At 35.5% G+C, this 17,495-nt stretch overlaps 1 protein-coding gene across 4 annotated transcripts; it reads left to right on the plus strand.

The window, feature by feature from the left end:
* The first annotated feature begins 140 nt into the window (after positions 1–140).
* LOC122999567 (interferon-induced protein 44-like) lies at positions 141–9,963 on the plus strand. Of its 4 annotated transcripts, XM_044376580.1 has the most exons (9): positions 141–1,900; positions 4,326–4,395; positions 4,852–5,587; positions 5,693–5,726; positions 5,827–6,022; positions 7,170–7,316; positions 7,448–7,619; positions 7,820–7,920; positions 9,584–9,963. In XM_044376580.1, exons 3-9 carry the CDS (start codon positions 5,548–5,550, stop codon positions 9,776–9,778), a joined length of 885 nt encoding a protein of 294 aa, XP_044232515.1. In that variant the 5' UTR covers positions 141–1,900; positions 4,326–4,395; positions 4,852–5,547; the 3' UTR covers positions 9,779–9,963. The 4 variants fall into 4 exon arrangements, with proteins under 4 accessions (XP_044232515.1, XP_044232513.1, XP_044232514.1 ...); XM_044376578.1 differs by having other exon boundaries at positions 4,326–5,587; XM_044376579.1 differs by lacking the exon at positions 141–1,900 and having other exon boundaries at positions 2,384–4,927; positions 5,546–5,587.
* Positions 9,964–17,495: the final 7,532 nt, after the last annotated feature.

Raw genomic sequence — 17,495 nt, forward strand, 5'->3', positions numbered from 1 at the left:
GCCGCATCGGAATGTGTATATATATACATATATATATATATATATAGAGAGAGAGAGAGAGAGAGAGAGAGTTGAACAGCTTTGGAAATCCACATTAAGCTTAAAAACACACAAATATAACACATAATTATTTGTTTTGCACCTATTAATATATAATAATTTAATGTTTATTCATTATCTAGTATTGTTTTTAATTCATAGAAGTGGCCTGAAAAAGATGTCTTTTCAACTTTGATTTTCAACCAAATCTGAATGTCATTTAGACGCCGGGTAAAGACGTCTCTTCAGTGATGTCTTGCTGGGTTTGATGGCATTTTTCAGTACTGTTACCTTTTAGCAGGTCTACAGCTCCTGAAAAAGACAGAAAAAGAAGTAACACGGGCTACAAAAGTGGGAAATATAAGCTTTCTTTCAGTACTGTATTCATTCAGAAAAAAACAAATATATCAAGTAAATTTTGACACAGTAATATTTTTATTGGCCAGCCAGCTAAATAACACACAAGCAAATTACTAACACTAACTAACAAGCTAGCAAAGGTAGTTTATTCATCAGTAAGGTTTAATAAATGTTGACAACCAACTATGGAAATAATTTTAAGTCAAAATTTTGGTGTTGCCAGTTTGAGCTGAAATGGTCACTTCATTAATTAATTTGTCAATCGACAGCAAATTAATCAGCAACTATTCTGATCATCAATCATTTGAGTTACTTTTCAAGCTAAAATGACAAACATTTGCTGTTACCGGCCTCTTAAATGTGAATATTTTCTGCTGTTCTCTGTTTTATATCATTGTAAATTGAATTTCTTTGAGTTTTGGGTTGTTGGTCTGACAATTTCACATTTCTTTGTATTTCTTTATTACGTCAAATTTACATCCATATACATTTCATTACCTTGCTGATAAATCCATAAAAAGAAAATAAAAGTTTACAGAGGTCAGGATCATATTTATTTTCAGTTGCTGATTTATGATCTTGGAATAAAACTCAAACTGAACTTCTGTGTGTTTTCAAAATTAAAAACATCTGAATGTCACTGATCCAGACCAGCTGAGGAGCCTCTGGATAATAAAATTATCACAGTTTTTCTTTGTTAACAAATAAAACATGTCTGCATTGAAAACGTCACTGGTCTTCTGATTTTATTCTTGAAATCAAACATTATATGTAATATCAGGCTTACATCACATCGACTACATTCAGGCACTGCATTTGAGTGTAGGTCACCCATGTTTTTCACCAAGGGTATTGCAATTTACAGTGGCATAACACATACAGCCCAGTTTGTTTTTTCTCCTTTTCTTGTTCTGTCATGTTTTCTTTCTCGGTTATTTGGGGAAGTGGTCCTCAGATTTTTTTAACAATCAGAAGTGGGCCTTAAGATACAAAAGGTTGAGAACCCCTTCATTAAGGTCTTTGAAGACTGTAATTGGATGGTCAGGGAAATAAAGTCACATTTGTTTCCACCCAATGTATTTAAAGTCTAATATCCACTCTCATTTTAGCTTGCGTTGGGACATTCAGTTCCCTAAATTCAAGGGAAATGAACTTGTCAAGTTGCCAAGTTACATGGTTTAAAAAAAACGTGGTTAAAAAAACCCAACACACTTTTCTGTGTATAATGTGTAAATCACACCTTCAAATAGAAAGTTCAGAGTAGAGACATTACAGTAGTGAAAATTAAACTGTGTTGTGTGGTTTGTGGTCTGAAGAGACGTGTACTTCAGTCACATCTCAGATTTTTAATCAAAGTGAAATCAAAAACAGGAGAAGTAGAATAATTTCATACTGTTTTTAAATTACATATTAGTATTTTTACTTTACTCTTTTATTGTAGACATTTCTCCGACCAGTCAGAAGGCTCAAGATTCTTTCACTTTGTTCAAGAACACCACAGGTATGAAGTTTCAATCATCTATGTTGTCAAATTTATGGTAAATTGTGATCCTTGTGCTTGTAAACAATGGTTGAACAAAACAATAAAAGAAAATATGATCATAACCAATAATCTGCAGTACTACATAGTGTTATACTCATGGATGTATTATAAGAGCTCTTATTATACATCCATGGTTATACTGACTGTAAAGGCTGTCGCTGGTGTCCTCACCATAGCAACGATCGCTGAGGATCATGGGTAGGCTAATGCAGTTGCTTCCGCTATTGTACAAAAACAAAAAAGGGAAACAAAAAATGAATAGATCACATAATTTCGTTTTTCATTTTAGGTTTAAAATGAAAAAAGGAAAAAACCATGTGACTTCCGTTTTTGGTTTCAAACGCAAAAACAAATTGGCTGAATGTCCGCAGACCTGTGCAATATTCAATCCAAAAAGGAATGACGATAAAATGATTCGGCAAAAACCAAAAACCGGCCGGGTTTGATTTTGTTTTTTGTTTTGAAACAAATAACAGATTTATCGTTTTTTGGGTTTTGAATTACAAATGAATTACAAATTATCCTATGATACCTGGACCGATACTGATAATGATAATGATCATGATAATGTTCGTTAGCGGAAAACAGGCCAAAAACCATTAAAACAAAATGCACTGGAAAAACTGAACATCCAACTCATTAGTGAGTCTTTTATTACAACCAAACGGTGAACAAGACCTTTTTAGGCACCCAAAATATTACAATTAACTTTCACTGAAAACACACTGTGAAATAGCAGCAGCTATGCCTATACGCCATTGTTACATTACATAATCAACATTGTCGTCGTGGTAGCAACTTGCCAACAGGAGAAGCAGAAGAGTCCATGTGAAAAATGTCACACGGATTCTTAAGGGACATGTAAAAGACGGCTACACGGTACAGTTACTGCATTATTAAACTGACAATATTTAGTTAATCGTTTATTAAGTTATTAAGTTTGTTTTCTATTATAAGTGTATATATTATAATTCTAGTAACTGTGATCTTTGACTTTGACTTTGTTTTCTAGTTCAATCCTGAATTGAAGTTGTCAAAGGAAGATCATTACTACACCAAATCCCCAAATGCCAACAACAAAGTGCATGTTCTGGTTTATGTAATTGCTGCCAACACTCTATCTCTGATGAATGATCAAAGGAAGTTTGATTTTGTTGATTAAGTAAGAAAACATCCCACATTTATTATGTTGGATAAAAACTTTTGCAGCAACAGTTCTGGACAACCCTTCATTGTCTTGCCAAGCCATCGGTGGCACACCCACTGCATCAACACAGGCGGGACATTCAATTCAATTCGAACTTTATTATGGACACAACTCATGAGGGGTCCATAGTAGGAATAAATACACCTATGTACATGGGTATCTACATTGCACCTGCTCAGACTAAAGTGTGTGCCCAGCCCCACTGGCTTGATAGGCAGCTTCATCTGAATGTCATGGTCCACTCAGTGGTCCAACACCGATCACTGTATTACTGGTTCCACTAGTTTTACCATTAGCCATTAATTCTCCTCTGTTATGAGAACTGTTCTTGACTTACATCCCTTGACCTAGGTTAACAAATGGGGAACATATAAGTTTTCAATATGAGTTTGTGTGTAAGTGAAAGAGTGCAGTCAGCTCCTTCTCAATAACTGCTGTTTGGTTGAACTGAACCCACAACACTGGGAAGACTCAACGTGCACCCACATACTCTGAGCCTACAAGCTTTAAGCATTGCCTTTGAGCTCTGGGAGGTGATATAGAGCACTTCTGGCAATTAAGACTGTATTTAAGAAGTCCTTCATCCCAAATCTTAACACTGCAAAGTGACTGATGAGATTTAAGCCACAGACATGAACTGTTTTGAATGTGTAATGTGATCTTGTCTCTGTGTTTGTTACACTGACTGGTTCATTGTCTCTTTCTCAAGAATCATGTGTAGTGCATCTTCATGTTTTGGTGAGCTGAAGACAATGTTCCACCCTGGTGGCAAATAAAGATATATTTTATTCTATATTCACTTTTGTCTATGATATCACCAGCTAATACATGCTAACCAGCTAACTGGGCCTGGTGCCACAAGGGGGCTTAAGGGGGCTTAGTCCCCTCAGCTGTATTTTTTGACCCCTTTGTTTAAGCTGAGGAAAGGTAAGAAAGAATTTTGCTGGTTTATTTTGTAAGAATTTCTGCTGGTTTGGTGTGCAAAAGAATTACTTTGCCAGGATATTTTTAGGCTATTTGCTTGGGCTGCGCTGTCCATAGTCCTGAAACTGATCAGAGTAGATTGATAGATAGACCGACAGAGTTCACATCACTTAGTTCAGTTTCTTAACCTGCTTGCTTTTCAAGATGTAAATAGAACTTTCAGGCCTAATTCAATTTTTCCCCCCATTGTAGCAATCCACAGACAGAAGGGAAACAACAGGGAAGTGAAGGGACAGTCAACAAGAGAGAGAGAGAGAGAGCTGTAAGTTGCAAACAGCTGTTTCTACACTAATTCATAAATTCAAAAAATAATTAGCGCTCTGCTAGTGCTACGTACTTATGTGAGTGCTCTGGTCAATAAATGTATTATTTGCTTTTAAAATTGTTTTGCATCATGCGCTTAAGAAGACAAACTAACTAGCATGCTAACAATATGTTAGGTTAGCATGAAGTTTAGTGGTGATAACAATTAAAATCAATGTTGCTCTTTCAGTTTTATCAAAAATGTATCCCACTGTTTGTGAAGTTGTGAGCATGTTAAGATCTGCAACAGATCAGTTCAGACAAAAGACAAAACATCTTGATGAAAATGAAAATGCAGCTTGTGGTCTGAAGAGAATGAGGTGAACGTGTCTTCTGTCATGTGAGTCTACAAAATACAAGTACAATAGGAGTGGGAGGATAATTTAATATGTTAATTACTGTGCTGACATTACAGGAGACTATACATTACTACACTTAATCCAAGGCTCAGTCTTTCACTTTGTTCCAGCAGGACAACAACAACAACACAGGTAGAAAGTTTCAATCACATTTATCCTGAAATGTGTGGTTAATTATTGTTTCCTGTGATTGTTAAACTGTTTTATGTTTGTTTTAAATATCAATATAGTTTTTCAGCTTATTGATGAAAAACTAAACAAAATATGATAATTGTAACAGCAACATTAAGATTTTGGGTCTGTTTAGTGTAATTTACTTTAGTTTAATTCATTTAAAGCCTGGTTTTGGTCATTTATTTTCCTTAATTAATCGTTTTTCTTATAATGAACAATTTTGATGTGTTTTATTCAGTGTCACTCAGTATGATGGTTCATAAAACTGATCACATTTTGTACACTGACCAAGTTCATTAATTTGTACTATAACTGTCGATGGTTTGAATCAAGTTTGAACCTGCAACTACATTCTAAGTTTTTTAATAATGTGGCTTTTTATATTTGCACTGAAAATTACACTAAAATATATTTGAATTATGTACAGAAAACCCTAATTTGCTGTTGCAGCATTTTAGTAATATTATTAATTATTATTAATTTACTTTTTCCACCAAAGTGTAGCTTTACAGCAGAACCTTAATACTTTCTTCAATGATGAGTTTAAAACTTTTTGTGTGACTCTTTACTCTCCAGCTATGGGAGCAAAAAATTGTAAACCAAATCAGCCGCCTCCATGTAAGACTATTTTTTAACTTTTTACAATTCAGCTCATTGCTGCATGATAAAGGTATTTCTTCATAATCTTTTGTCTTATGTGAACTTGTGTCCTGTATTTGTCAGTTCTCGACACACCATGGAGAGAAATAAACTGGAAGTGAGTGAGTCTCTACCTTCACAGCACAAACTGCACAAATTAACTCTGTAAAATTGTACTTTAGTCTCTACTCTAATGTGATGTTTCCTTCACTGAGCAGTAACAAAAAGAACGCTCTGCAGTATGTGAAGGACTACAAACCTCACATCGAAGGTCGGCAGCTCAGGATTCTTCTTTATGGACCAGTTGGAGCTGGAAAGTCCAGCTTCATCAACTCTGTTCAAAGTGTCTTACGAGGCAAGATGTGCGCAATGGCCTTGGTGGATAACGAGTCTCATGACTGTTTCACCAAAATGGTATGAAGCAAGTTTGATTGTGTTGATAAAGTAAGAAAACATCCCAAATGTAGTATGTCATATAAAAACATCACAAACCTTTATGAAACTTTATTAAGCCTCTTGGCTCCTTATTACAGAACTGATAGTAATAGTATTAATGTCAATAGTAAGATGTATTTGTAATACTATTATTTAATCATTATTAAAGTCAGCACACTGAACAGGGAAATCAAAGTTTGCATCATATGCAAGACAACAATAGAACAATCCAACAATGCAACTATTACTCAGAAAGATGAGTCAATAAAAATGCGCAGCAGTGAAAATGCTGCTGCGAATAAAGTGTTAAAGGCCCCAAATCTACAGGAAGCTTTGACTGCTGCAGCAGTAACAGAAACCCACTGACTTCCTGTTTATAAACTGAACGTCCTAAACTGTTATAGAAGCATAAAATCCAACATATCATCTGCTGACACACAAAGTTATTCTTCTTCTTCTGCCTCTGTGGTGAAGCTCTGGATATGTTTAGGCAACTAAAACAGCTTCAACTTCTCAGTTAAAGAGAAAAAGAAACCAGCTTTGACTATTAAAGGAAGTAGGTCTGTAAAGCACAGCTTCACACGTCCATCCATCCACCCCGACTTAACAGTGGTAAAGAACTTGCAGCTGAGCACAAGCAGTGGACCGTCTGGAGACCTATGTCCACTGGAGGCCACTTGTCAGGAAAAATATTTTAGGTTCTTGAACAAATGATGAGTGCTGACATTTTTTGTTGAGAGCAGACTTACTCTTCCAAACTTCAGATTGAGCCATTTAAAGTTCATGTTACTCAGGTCTGAATCTCCAAACTGAACAGTGCCACCACACCATTTGTCTGTTTTTTGGCTACTGTACGGGGGAAAAGGACCTGCTCCCTATGTAGATATAAAAGGCTAAACATACTTATGAATATTATATTCCATTTCAGTAGATCCCCTAAATCTTACACATTGGTCCTTTAAACCCTAAAAATGTGAACTAACAACTAAATTGATTAATCCGACAGCGTGTGGAAAAACCTAATTAATCTAATACTGTTTACTTTATGGTAGCTGGGTATTGATGTGTCTATTCTTGCTCTTTACTGATCACAATAACTGCTCTTTTCTCCATTTGTGGTTGACAGTACACAGCCTACAAGATGGAAAAGGAAACTCCAAACACCTTTTACCCCTTTGTCTTCAATGACATCATGGGCTTAAGCCCAGTAAAAGGTGTGCTTGTGGACGACGTCAAACTGGCCTTGATGGGACATGTGAAGAAGGATTATGCGGTATAGTTACTGCAAACACTGGAGAGTCAAAAGTTTGCACACACTTTTGACTGGAACTGTATATATTTCTTATATTTGATTACACATATTGCAGCTGTCATCATTTAGGTGGATTTAACTTTGCTTTCCAGTTCAATCCTGAATCTAAATTGTCAGAAGGCAACCAATTCTACAATGAAGAAGTAAATCCCAACGATAAAGTGCACGTCCTGGTTTGTGTCATTCCTGCCAACACAGCACGTAACATGAGAGATGAAACTGTGCAGAAGATTCGGGAAATCAGGATAGCAGCCAGTCGGCTAGGTGAGAGCACTAATTAATATTTCTACATGTAGGATGATACTTGAAAAACATCGTCTTAAAGTGGTAACCAACATTTTTAAATACTCACCTGTATGTTTGTTTGTAATTTCCTTCATCACAGAGAACAGCAGCTGTAGTCAGTTTATGTTTATTTATCTCAGTTATAGGACTCATTAGTTTTCCATCTGTTGTCCTGGCAGGGATTCCTCAAGTGGCCATTCTCACCAAAATTGATCAGACCTGTCCTGAGATCAAAGAAGATTTAAGGACAATCTACATGTCCGCCAATGTGAAGGAGGAGGTACATTAAATTCAATTTAAAAAAATATTTTGGTACTGTTAGCTAAACAAAAATGACATCGTCAGCACCTCTGGTTTCACAGCAAACTGTCTTAACTTTAAAGTGTATATCTGGCAATTTTCTATATTTTTCTTATTGTCAAAAAATCTCATGATTGGAACCAAACCAACAATGAATTGATCCACTAACAAGTATTGTGTGTGTATGCCTGATATAACTTATTTCTCTGTTGTTGTCAAGAAACTATTAAAAACACATTAATGAGCCAAACCGCTGCACTGGGTGACATGTTCCTTCAGTATGAAGACAATGGCAACTGTAGTTTGTAATTTTTAGACATCTATTTGTATCTCGGCCCCACAGCATTCAGTGGCTTTATGTCAGCTACTTCAACAAATGCAGTAAATTTAAACATTGTCACTGAAATGCTGTTAAAACACGTTCAGATTATGCTCCCTATTTAAAAATCTCACTTTCAAACTAAATTCTGCAACTGCACCACAATCCTGCTAAATAAGCATATTAACATATAATCTCCAATATTGTAGGAATTATGTTCCATCAGTGCGACCGATCACATCATGACTGATAGAGATAATTATTCATTGATCCCACGTATCTAAAGCTTCATACCAATTGTTTAAATTTAAACTGAGATTACACATTATGTGCAATAAAGATTTTAGGTCAGGAGCTGCTCTAACAAACTGACACCTGTCTTGTGCACAGAGTCACAGTGTTATAACGGAAGGACATGCAGAGGTTTCATTCTGAGCTGAGGCTGAATTCATGCTGTGTAATATCTGAATGTGAGTGAAAAAAATGCTGTTCAAAGAAATGACTGATGCACATAAAAGCGGTAACTTTAGAAAGTCCTGAGTAACTAAGCTAATATCCAACCAGGATTTAGATTCTGACAGATAGTAAATCTCCGCTAATGAATGCGGTTTGATGCCATGGATGTATAAAGAGAACTGGATACAGCATCGAAGGCGGGGCCCCGTTCATTCCTATGAAAATTGCTCAGTGGCGCATGAAGCCAAAAAAGTTCAACTTCTGTGTATAAAATACCCAGATCTTGTTTGATACGGACTGAATGAATGAGGAAATGAAACAGCGTGTCTGGCTCTGTACGAGGTAGGAGACAGAGAGAAACGTTGTTCGTTGTTGACGAAAACTCAAAGTTTTCATTAAACCCGCTTTCTGAAACAGGCCACAGCTCTATGTGAAAATTGCCGAGATAACTTCTGTTGTGATTTGGCGATATATATAAAACTGATGTGAATTGAACCTGCAGATTTTTTTAACTCTCAGGAAAGACGTTCCTTGAATGGCAGACGCCACTGAGCATGTGCAGGAATACACAACCTCTTGACTTTGTACTATAACTTCAGTAAACAATTTTAACAGTTTCTGGACAACAACGGAGGTCTACAACAGAGAGGAATAAGATATATCAGGCTTTGGATGCACACACAATACTTAGTAGATCATTAATCACCAGCCATATTCTTTGAAATGATGGATTGATTATGTCTGGCCAGTACCATCTCTGCTTAACAAGGTCAATATTGGTCCAACTGATTTGATCGGTGCAGTGAGCACAAAAGCCTTGGGGCTTTTTTCTTTTACCTCTGAGATGTTGTGATTTTTTTAAACGTAGATGGAGCAGATCAGTGTGAACGTGGGTATCCCAATGAACTGCATCTTCCCCGTGAAAAACTACTCTGAAGAAATCGACCTCAACGATGACACCGACACACTGATCCTGAGAGCGCTGAGACACATCATCGACTTCGGAGAAGACTTCATGAACCACAAAATGAATCAGGCTGAAGATTCACACGGATATGCTTGAAGACAACATGAAAAAGGTTGTATGTCATGACAAATGTGCTATTATCCAGCAGGATTTATAACAGAATCTACATTTCTATATTACTTTTTGTTTGTTTGTATGCAGTTTAATTCGCTGTATTGAGACTAATATGTGATATAGTCTTTATATATATTATAATAAATTAAGGCTGATCAGTTTCTCCATCTCTCAAATTATGTTGATTTGCCCTAACATTATTGAAACCCACAGAAATTTGTATTCATTTTTACATTTCCAAAGATACCCAATATATCAGGCTGAATTTCAAGGAAATGTGTTTAAAATGCTGAACATCTAGAATATTTCCATTTGATGGAGTATCATGTTTTAATATTAGTATATTCACTGTGTAGCTTTAATGAAGAGCTGGAACAATCTCACAGACAATAAATCTGCTTTCTGAACCTTCAGCACAAATGTGATTATTATTACCATTAAAATGTTTTTCTAAGTGGTGTCTGAATGTCAAACCATTGGACTCTAAGGTAATTTTTCCATTTTTCATTCATTATTACCAGGCAACAGAAACATTAATTTCAGAGTTTAATAGAAAAGCCTTTTGGAGCCTTCTAAACAGTTGTTTATCTGCTAGTTTGGCATCCGATTACCACCTAAACAGTAATCTATATAACAAATGCATGACATCATTTTTCTAGCATCATTTTTCTAAATTCACCTCTACCAATAGTAAAGTTGTCTGTAATTAAATATATATATTTCATTTGTTTGATAAAAAAGTAGTACAGAGTATTAAGATAACTTTTAAAAAGTCATGTACCTGTGGGAGGTTCCATTAACTTATTTATATGATACGAGAGATTAGGTATTCTAATAAATTTAAGCTCAGAGAGTTGAAAACTCTTCATGACGACTTCTGATTAATTTAATCTGTAAAGCTCAAAAAAACCTCCTCTGACAGACTGGAATACATCATAACAATTAAGGGATTATTTTCATCCAACTGGTTGATAAATGCATTAATAATCTTTCAGCTTTTAGGGACAAAAATGTAAGTATGTGCCATTTATAACTATTATTGCCTTTAAATAATTTAGCTTCTAAAACCATCACAAGTAAACAACGTTTTCTTCCATAAAATCTAGTATAAATCTCTTTCACTAGTCTAGTTCAACATAAAGTTACAGCAAAACATTACACTTACACTAATATACTTGAACATACTTGAAGGGGCAGCTTACCGTTACTCAGTTTTATCTCCTTGCTCTTTTGAAGTTATTTGAAATTTTGAAATTCGTGTCTCAAGAGTGAGGCAGCATTTGTCACACCAGAAAGTCAAATCAAATCTGCAGGAAGCTTTAGCACGAGGCCACCGCTGCTCAGCGATACGTTGAATGCTTACGTAACGTCTGTAGTTGGAGTTTGCATTTCAGCCGGATGACAAGCAAAACAGGACACTGGAAGTATTGCTGGTTGTTCAGCAGCTGAAAAGTCTTTTCAGCCTTCCAGTGGATGGAACATCAGGAATGGCTGAAATATTTATATTTATAATTTTTGGAGACAATCTTCCCTCTGCTATCGGCAAGTGTTTGTTTGTGTGTTTGGCACATTTTAAAGCCAACCATCTGCTTAATGAGACTCAGAATGCTGCAGGATTTTCATCTTCAATCTTTGGATGAAATTTTAAAACATGGTTTCTTTCTGTTACTCAGCTAAAGGAATATATCCGTGCTAACTCTATGCTAGCGACCTCTGGCTACGTTTGAAAAAATGACTTTTACTTTATGAGGAAATTTAGACAAAATCTTACCGTTTTGAAACATCCTCCCGTGAGGGAACTTGCATTATTCATTGGGTAGCATGGGTAGGTACGGCCGGGGGTGAAGTGGGGCCACACCCCCAGCCAATCGGAGTAGGGGGTCATTAATGCCGATTTTATTTAAATAGCTTCGGAAACAGCTTACTGCTAACTTCTGTTTGAATAGCTACTCTAAGCAATATTGCACTAACTTACTGGTTTAAAAACTAAAATCAATATTAATCCAATATAAAGAAAGTACACTGTGTCTATAGTGCTTTATAAAAAAGAGTTACAAGGTGCATTTTATGTACTTACGACAGTAACTAAAGTAAACCAGAGTTAGAGCCATAACCTCAGGTCTCCTTACTATTACTCCATGATACAGCAACCTACTGCTGGATAACAGCTGAAAACATAAAACCTTTCTCCTAAGAAACAAGTCACTTTTATTTCATGGTTTTAAAATAATTTTGGAACATCAACCTAATGATCAGGCCTTTAGAAACAGCTATGTGCTAACTAAGCATTACCTTGCTAGTTAACGTTAGCAAAGCTCACGTACAGGACGCTAGCAGTTTAGCATTAGGTTTTCTGTTCACTAAGTTAACTGTGAAGCTTGCTTGTATAAATGACCAGAAAAACAGTTTACCTATCAATGTTGTACAGACTTAAGTGTTGACTTCTGATGTTTTCTGTCTGATAAAACTGCATTACATGTGTTGAAAACTGGTACTTATGTATTGGCTGGATCCTCTCAGTCCTGCTAACACTTCACACGCACAGATGCATGGAGGTAAATGATTTAATTTTGAGTGCATAGTTGTGGAAACTAAGGAGGGCATTTAGTCTGCATGATAGTTTCTTTTTTACACATGCTCTGCTCTCTAACAGGCTTCACTACCGAGAACAGATCACTGCGAGTCAAGTTTCACCATCCAGAGAGCTAAACCAAAACAGCTAAACAATGAATTGAAACTCACTATAAAGCTCTGTAAAGATTTTCTGTAGGTTCATCACTACAAGACACAACCAACACATTACACACTGACCGCTCAGACATTATTATCATGAAAAATATTGATTTAATCTAAGCTGCTTTAATCTTATTTTTGTTCTGGAAACAAATGTACGATAAGGGCAGGATTTCTGAGATGCTCTGTGTGGTCACCAGGTCCAGCTGTTGTTGGTCTGTAAACAGCTAACAATAGTAGTTTTTCCCGCCTCCAGTCTTTGTGATATAGACTAAACATGTCCACAAGGAGTAAGATGCAAGCACAACACATATTTAAAAGCATTTTCACTCCCTATTTTCATTGGGAGATCCTTGAGTCTGTTGTATTGTTGGGATACATGTAGCACTGATGAAGTATGAAAATAATCAATACCTGCATAACCTAGCAAGAACAGCTCTCTTGTGGTCAAAGAAGGTACCTGATGAATCCAAAACATGAAAAATATTTGGAGGTTTAGACTTTGTATGTACAGAGGCAACATAAGGTTCAAATCTTCCTGGCAGTACTTACATGTTACTGTGACCTCTAAATGGAGAATTATATAAATTTCTTGACAATGTTTAGTTTGGCTCATGGATTAATATTGTCAGATATTGTCAGAAGAAATTACAGAGAGGTTCATTAAGTGTGCCTTTACTATCTAATGCCTGAGAGTACAGACTTAAATTACCTTTAAAAGGTCAGAATCTGCATCTGTGGCAGGTTTTATTTAGGTTGTGAAAGTGTAAATTGTTCATGAAAACTATGAGAATAAGATTCTTATTTTGATCAATTAAATCTCTGAAGCTCAAACATGCTCATCTTCCTGAGAATTTCGACTTTTCTTCACATCACAGCGTCACATCAACACATCATTACAATTTTTAAGCAACAGGTTGATGATCAACGTTAATAATAAAAATTCAAAAAATTGTCACAGTATTTTTTACTTATTTCTCAAGTTATAGTAAAATGGTTGGCTTTCCTTTTATATATACTGTATATACTGTGTTAAACTACTTTAATACATCATATATGGCTCTTTGAATACTTTCAAATGTCGGAAAGTTCTTGGTATTGCTTGGATTGTTGTTGTCGTTTTTTGTCTTATGTCTAAAGAGTATCTGGATATCAGAAACTGCAACACCTACAGCAACCTAACTTGGAAGATACGTAACAGATCAAACGAACTGAACCTTAAGGCCTGTAATGTGAACGTAGCCTAAGTCCCACCTGGACATCAATCATTCTCTGATACTTGCCTTGTTTTTGAGAAGGTTGAACGCAGACTTTATAATTGATGACATGGCTGTGTCACTCTGATTTAGTGGATGTGTTCTCATCTTGTGGTGCAGGCCATGGCCATTTTTGCTTAAGTCAAAAACACTTAAGAGTTTTGACATCCATCAAGTTTAATCCAATTTTCACCTAATTTCACACATGAAAAGTTTGGATCAAGCTGGACACAAGCTGTATTTTGAGTTTAAAGTTGTGGTGATGAAGCAAATTTTACATAAACTCTCACAAATCAAGTTTTCTTTGTGCTATTGTAACCAAAGTCGGTGCACATGTTCACAGTCTGGTTCTGAAAGCTCCCTGCAAAATCATTCTGCCTCAACACAAGGTCAAAAAAGGTCATATCTCATAATTAACTGAAAGATTTTCTGTTAAATTAATTTGGACGTGGTTATGAATGATGGAAGCGGGTGGAATTTATATGCAAATAATATGAATTTTAGCAATAGTGCACTTGTAACCTGAAACATTTGTCAAGAATCATCAGCAGGTCATAGAGATCTTACAAAAGCTCAGTCCTACTAACACAGTGGATTTATTTAGACTGTGGCCTTTCAGAAAAACCACAACAGGATGTATCATCACAAAGCTCCAGCAGAGGGCAGCATGCTGCTATTTTCTGTTGGTTTCCAGTTGCTGCTGCTGGTTTAATCTTCTTCCTATTATCATAAATGTGCATTTGAAACTATGAACACATATTTCTACTTTAGAGGGAACACAGTCAGTTAATTGTATAATTTAAACCCCTTAATTATGGTAGATTGTGTTTATATTCTATCTTGAAGAGATAAAACATCAGGATTTGGTCTTTAAAAGACCATCGAGTGCATAAATGTTAAGCCAAGATCCTTCTTCTTGGAAGAACAAAAATACTCCAGAGGTCAAATTTGCACAAATAAAACACTGCAAAGATTTTTCTCCTGTTCAATGAGCACATGTTTCAAGATTTAGTGTCTATTTCTGAACTAGATATAATTTTATCATAGATACAGAAAACCTAAGGAGCATGTTTCAGCTTTTCAGAACAACATTTACTCAAGTAATTATTGTACTTATGTAAAATTCTGACTTTATACTTTTATTCCACCACATTTCAGTTTTTATTCACCACATTTATCTGACGTATTTTTAAAAATCTATAATTATCAAATAAAATACACTACATTTTTATATAGTAAATTAAATCACCCAGCAGTTTAATATTAAAAATGACTACAGCATTAAAATGTAGCTTACATGTTACTGTATTAATAATATATATAATACAGTAGCTTAATATATAATAGTGTAACATTTTGGCTTCATACTTTCATAGTAGAGCTGCAACAATTAGTGGATTAATCAATTAGTCAATCGACAGAAAATAAATCGGCAGCTATTTTGATGATTGAATAATAATTTTTTTGGCATAATTTGGTATAATTGCCAAAAAAATGTTGGTTGCAACTTCTCAAATGTGAGAATTTGAAACTTTTCTGTGTCATATATGATATTAAACTGAATATCTTTGGGTTTTGGACAGTTGGTCAAACAAAAGAAGATATTTAAAGTCGTCACTTTGGGTATTAAGATATTAAAAACAGGCATTTTTCACTATTTACTGACATTTTATAGACAAAACCATTCATCGAGAAAGTAATACATAAGTTGCAGCCTTATTTCATAGTTTAGTATATTATAGTTATGGTTATATCTCTAGTCTCTATTGTTTTTGTATTTTTATTTATGTCAAGTGGCTGCCGTAACACTTTAATTTCCCTTTGGGATCAATTAAGTATTCTATCTATCTATCTATCTATCTATCTATCTATCTATCTGTCTATCTATCTATCTGTCTATCTATCTGTCTATCTAAACAGTTTTTAATTTTTCAGCAATATTTATATTTAGTGAGATGTTTAGTGAGATTTTGAATGCAGGACTTTTACTTGTCAAAGAGTATTTTTACAGTATTTTTACATTTATACTTTTACTGCTGATGACCCATCTTACCTGTTCAGAGGAAGTGAAACTTCACGTATTGAACTGACTCACAGGAAACACAAGACACAGAACTGAATAAATGCACCGTTGCTGCAGGTATTGGCCCCATATATCAGTCTGACCCTGATTCGTTCGGCATGTGGTGTTTTCAGCAGCAGAACACTGTGTTTTCATGAGTATGTTTCTGAGAGCTGCTGCTGCTTTCTGACCCAGTTTCCCTGCTTGACTTGACTGGGTTGTTTCCAGCGCTGCTGTGGGAGGTCCCTGCACACAGCTCAGCATGCTCTCTCTCTCTCTCTCTCATGTGTAGGCAACGCTTCCCTTTTTTACTCCTGAAATTCTGCCTAAATGTAGTTGGTGTTTACGTGCTGTGACTGCAGTGAGTTTGATCTAATCCATGACACCAACTATAATAATAATTATGACATACAAGAATTAGGAACATTAGAGCATCACGTAGCACTGAGCCCATACATAAAACAGATGAAAGTGCAAGTGAAATGTATATATAAATAAGTAAAATGCATATAAAAGAAATTAGCTCATATAAAGGTAAAATTTAAGTAAAAGAAATAACCACATTTGTAGACAAATAAGATGCAAATAAAATAAATAAGCTTATGTAAAGCAGATAGAATGCCAGTAAAAGAACAAACCTTGAATATAAAATAGATAAAAGTGCAAAATAAATGGAAGTGCATTTAAAAAATAGTAAAATAAATAAAACCACAAGTAAAATTGTAGTGAGAATGAAATAAAATAAAATAAAACATCATACACCATAAAATAATAATATAAAAAGAAAATATAAAAGTGATGCAATAATGTAGAAGGATAACATTAAGTGTCGTCCATCTTGTAAAAGTGAGTTAACATGACCTCATTACTCTTTATTTGTCCTGAATACATGCAAAGCACAAACATGTAAATCAAAGTAAATCTGCAAGTATTTTTCATGTCAAGTTCAATTCTGGTGAATGTTGACCAATAGCAAGCTGTCTCGGTCCAAAATGGAGGAAGCTATCGTAGCTTATTAGCTGTGTGTCACCATCAAGTGGCAACTACCGTGTTTTGAGGCTGAAGCACCTTAAATTGCCACCAACGGCTGCTAGATGCTCCTACTGACTCCCATTCAAAAAGCCTTACCTTCATGCTTGCGTTGTATCAGCTGTCAGATATGTGTTGCTTTGGATAAAAGCATCTGCTAAATGAAATTGTAAATTGTAAATTCTCTCTAGAAATACTAAGTCAATAATTTTTTCGACGAGTCAATCTCTAAATTCAGGCCCTCTGATAAGTGTGCTGGTGGTCATTTTGGAAATTATTGCTCCGTCAATAAGATTTGAAGACTAATAGTAGCTTCGATGTATGCTATGTGGGTGTTGATTGACAGCTGTGATTGACAGTTGGCTCACCTGCTGCTTTCTCCAGCTCCGGGACTCACACTGAGTCAGACTATTGTCGCTGTTCCACTAAGTTTAAAGATGCCCTCCATCTACTCCTAACCCTTCTCCCTTATTGAAAATTCCAGTCTATAAATATGCAAATTTTTCATTTCAGAAGTTTAAATGTTGGACACAAGATGTCTCCTATTTTCACTGTGATGTCCATTCTCAGTGTTTGTGCACTGGAGGCTTCAGGTTTCCACATCACACTTGTGTAAACT

Source organism: Thunnus albacares, chromosome 16 (assembly GCF_914725855.1).
Source record: "Thunnus albacares chromosome 16, fThuAlb1.1, whole genome shotgun sequence".
Lineage (NCBI taxonomy): Eukaryota > Metazoa > Chordata > Actinopteri > Scombriformes > Scombridae > Thunnus > Thunnus albacares.

Bases quoted from the DNA above. Each gene is read 5' to 3' on its own strand.
- LOC122999567 (XM_044376578.1), top strand. From the start codon at position 5,548: ATGGGAGCAAAAAATTGTAAACCAAATCAGCCGCCTCCAT. The intron at 7,620-7,819 runs GTGAGAGCACTA...TTGTCCTGGCAG, and splicing joins GATAGCAGCCAGTCGGCTAG to GGATTCCTCAAGTGGCCATT. The intron at 7,921-9,583 runs GTACATTAAATT...TTTTAAACGTAG, and splicing joins CCGCCAATGTGAAGGAGGAG to ATGGAGCAGATCAGTGTGAA.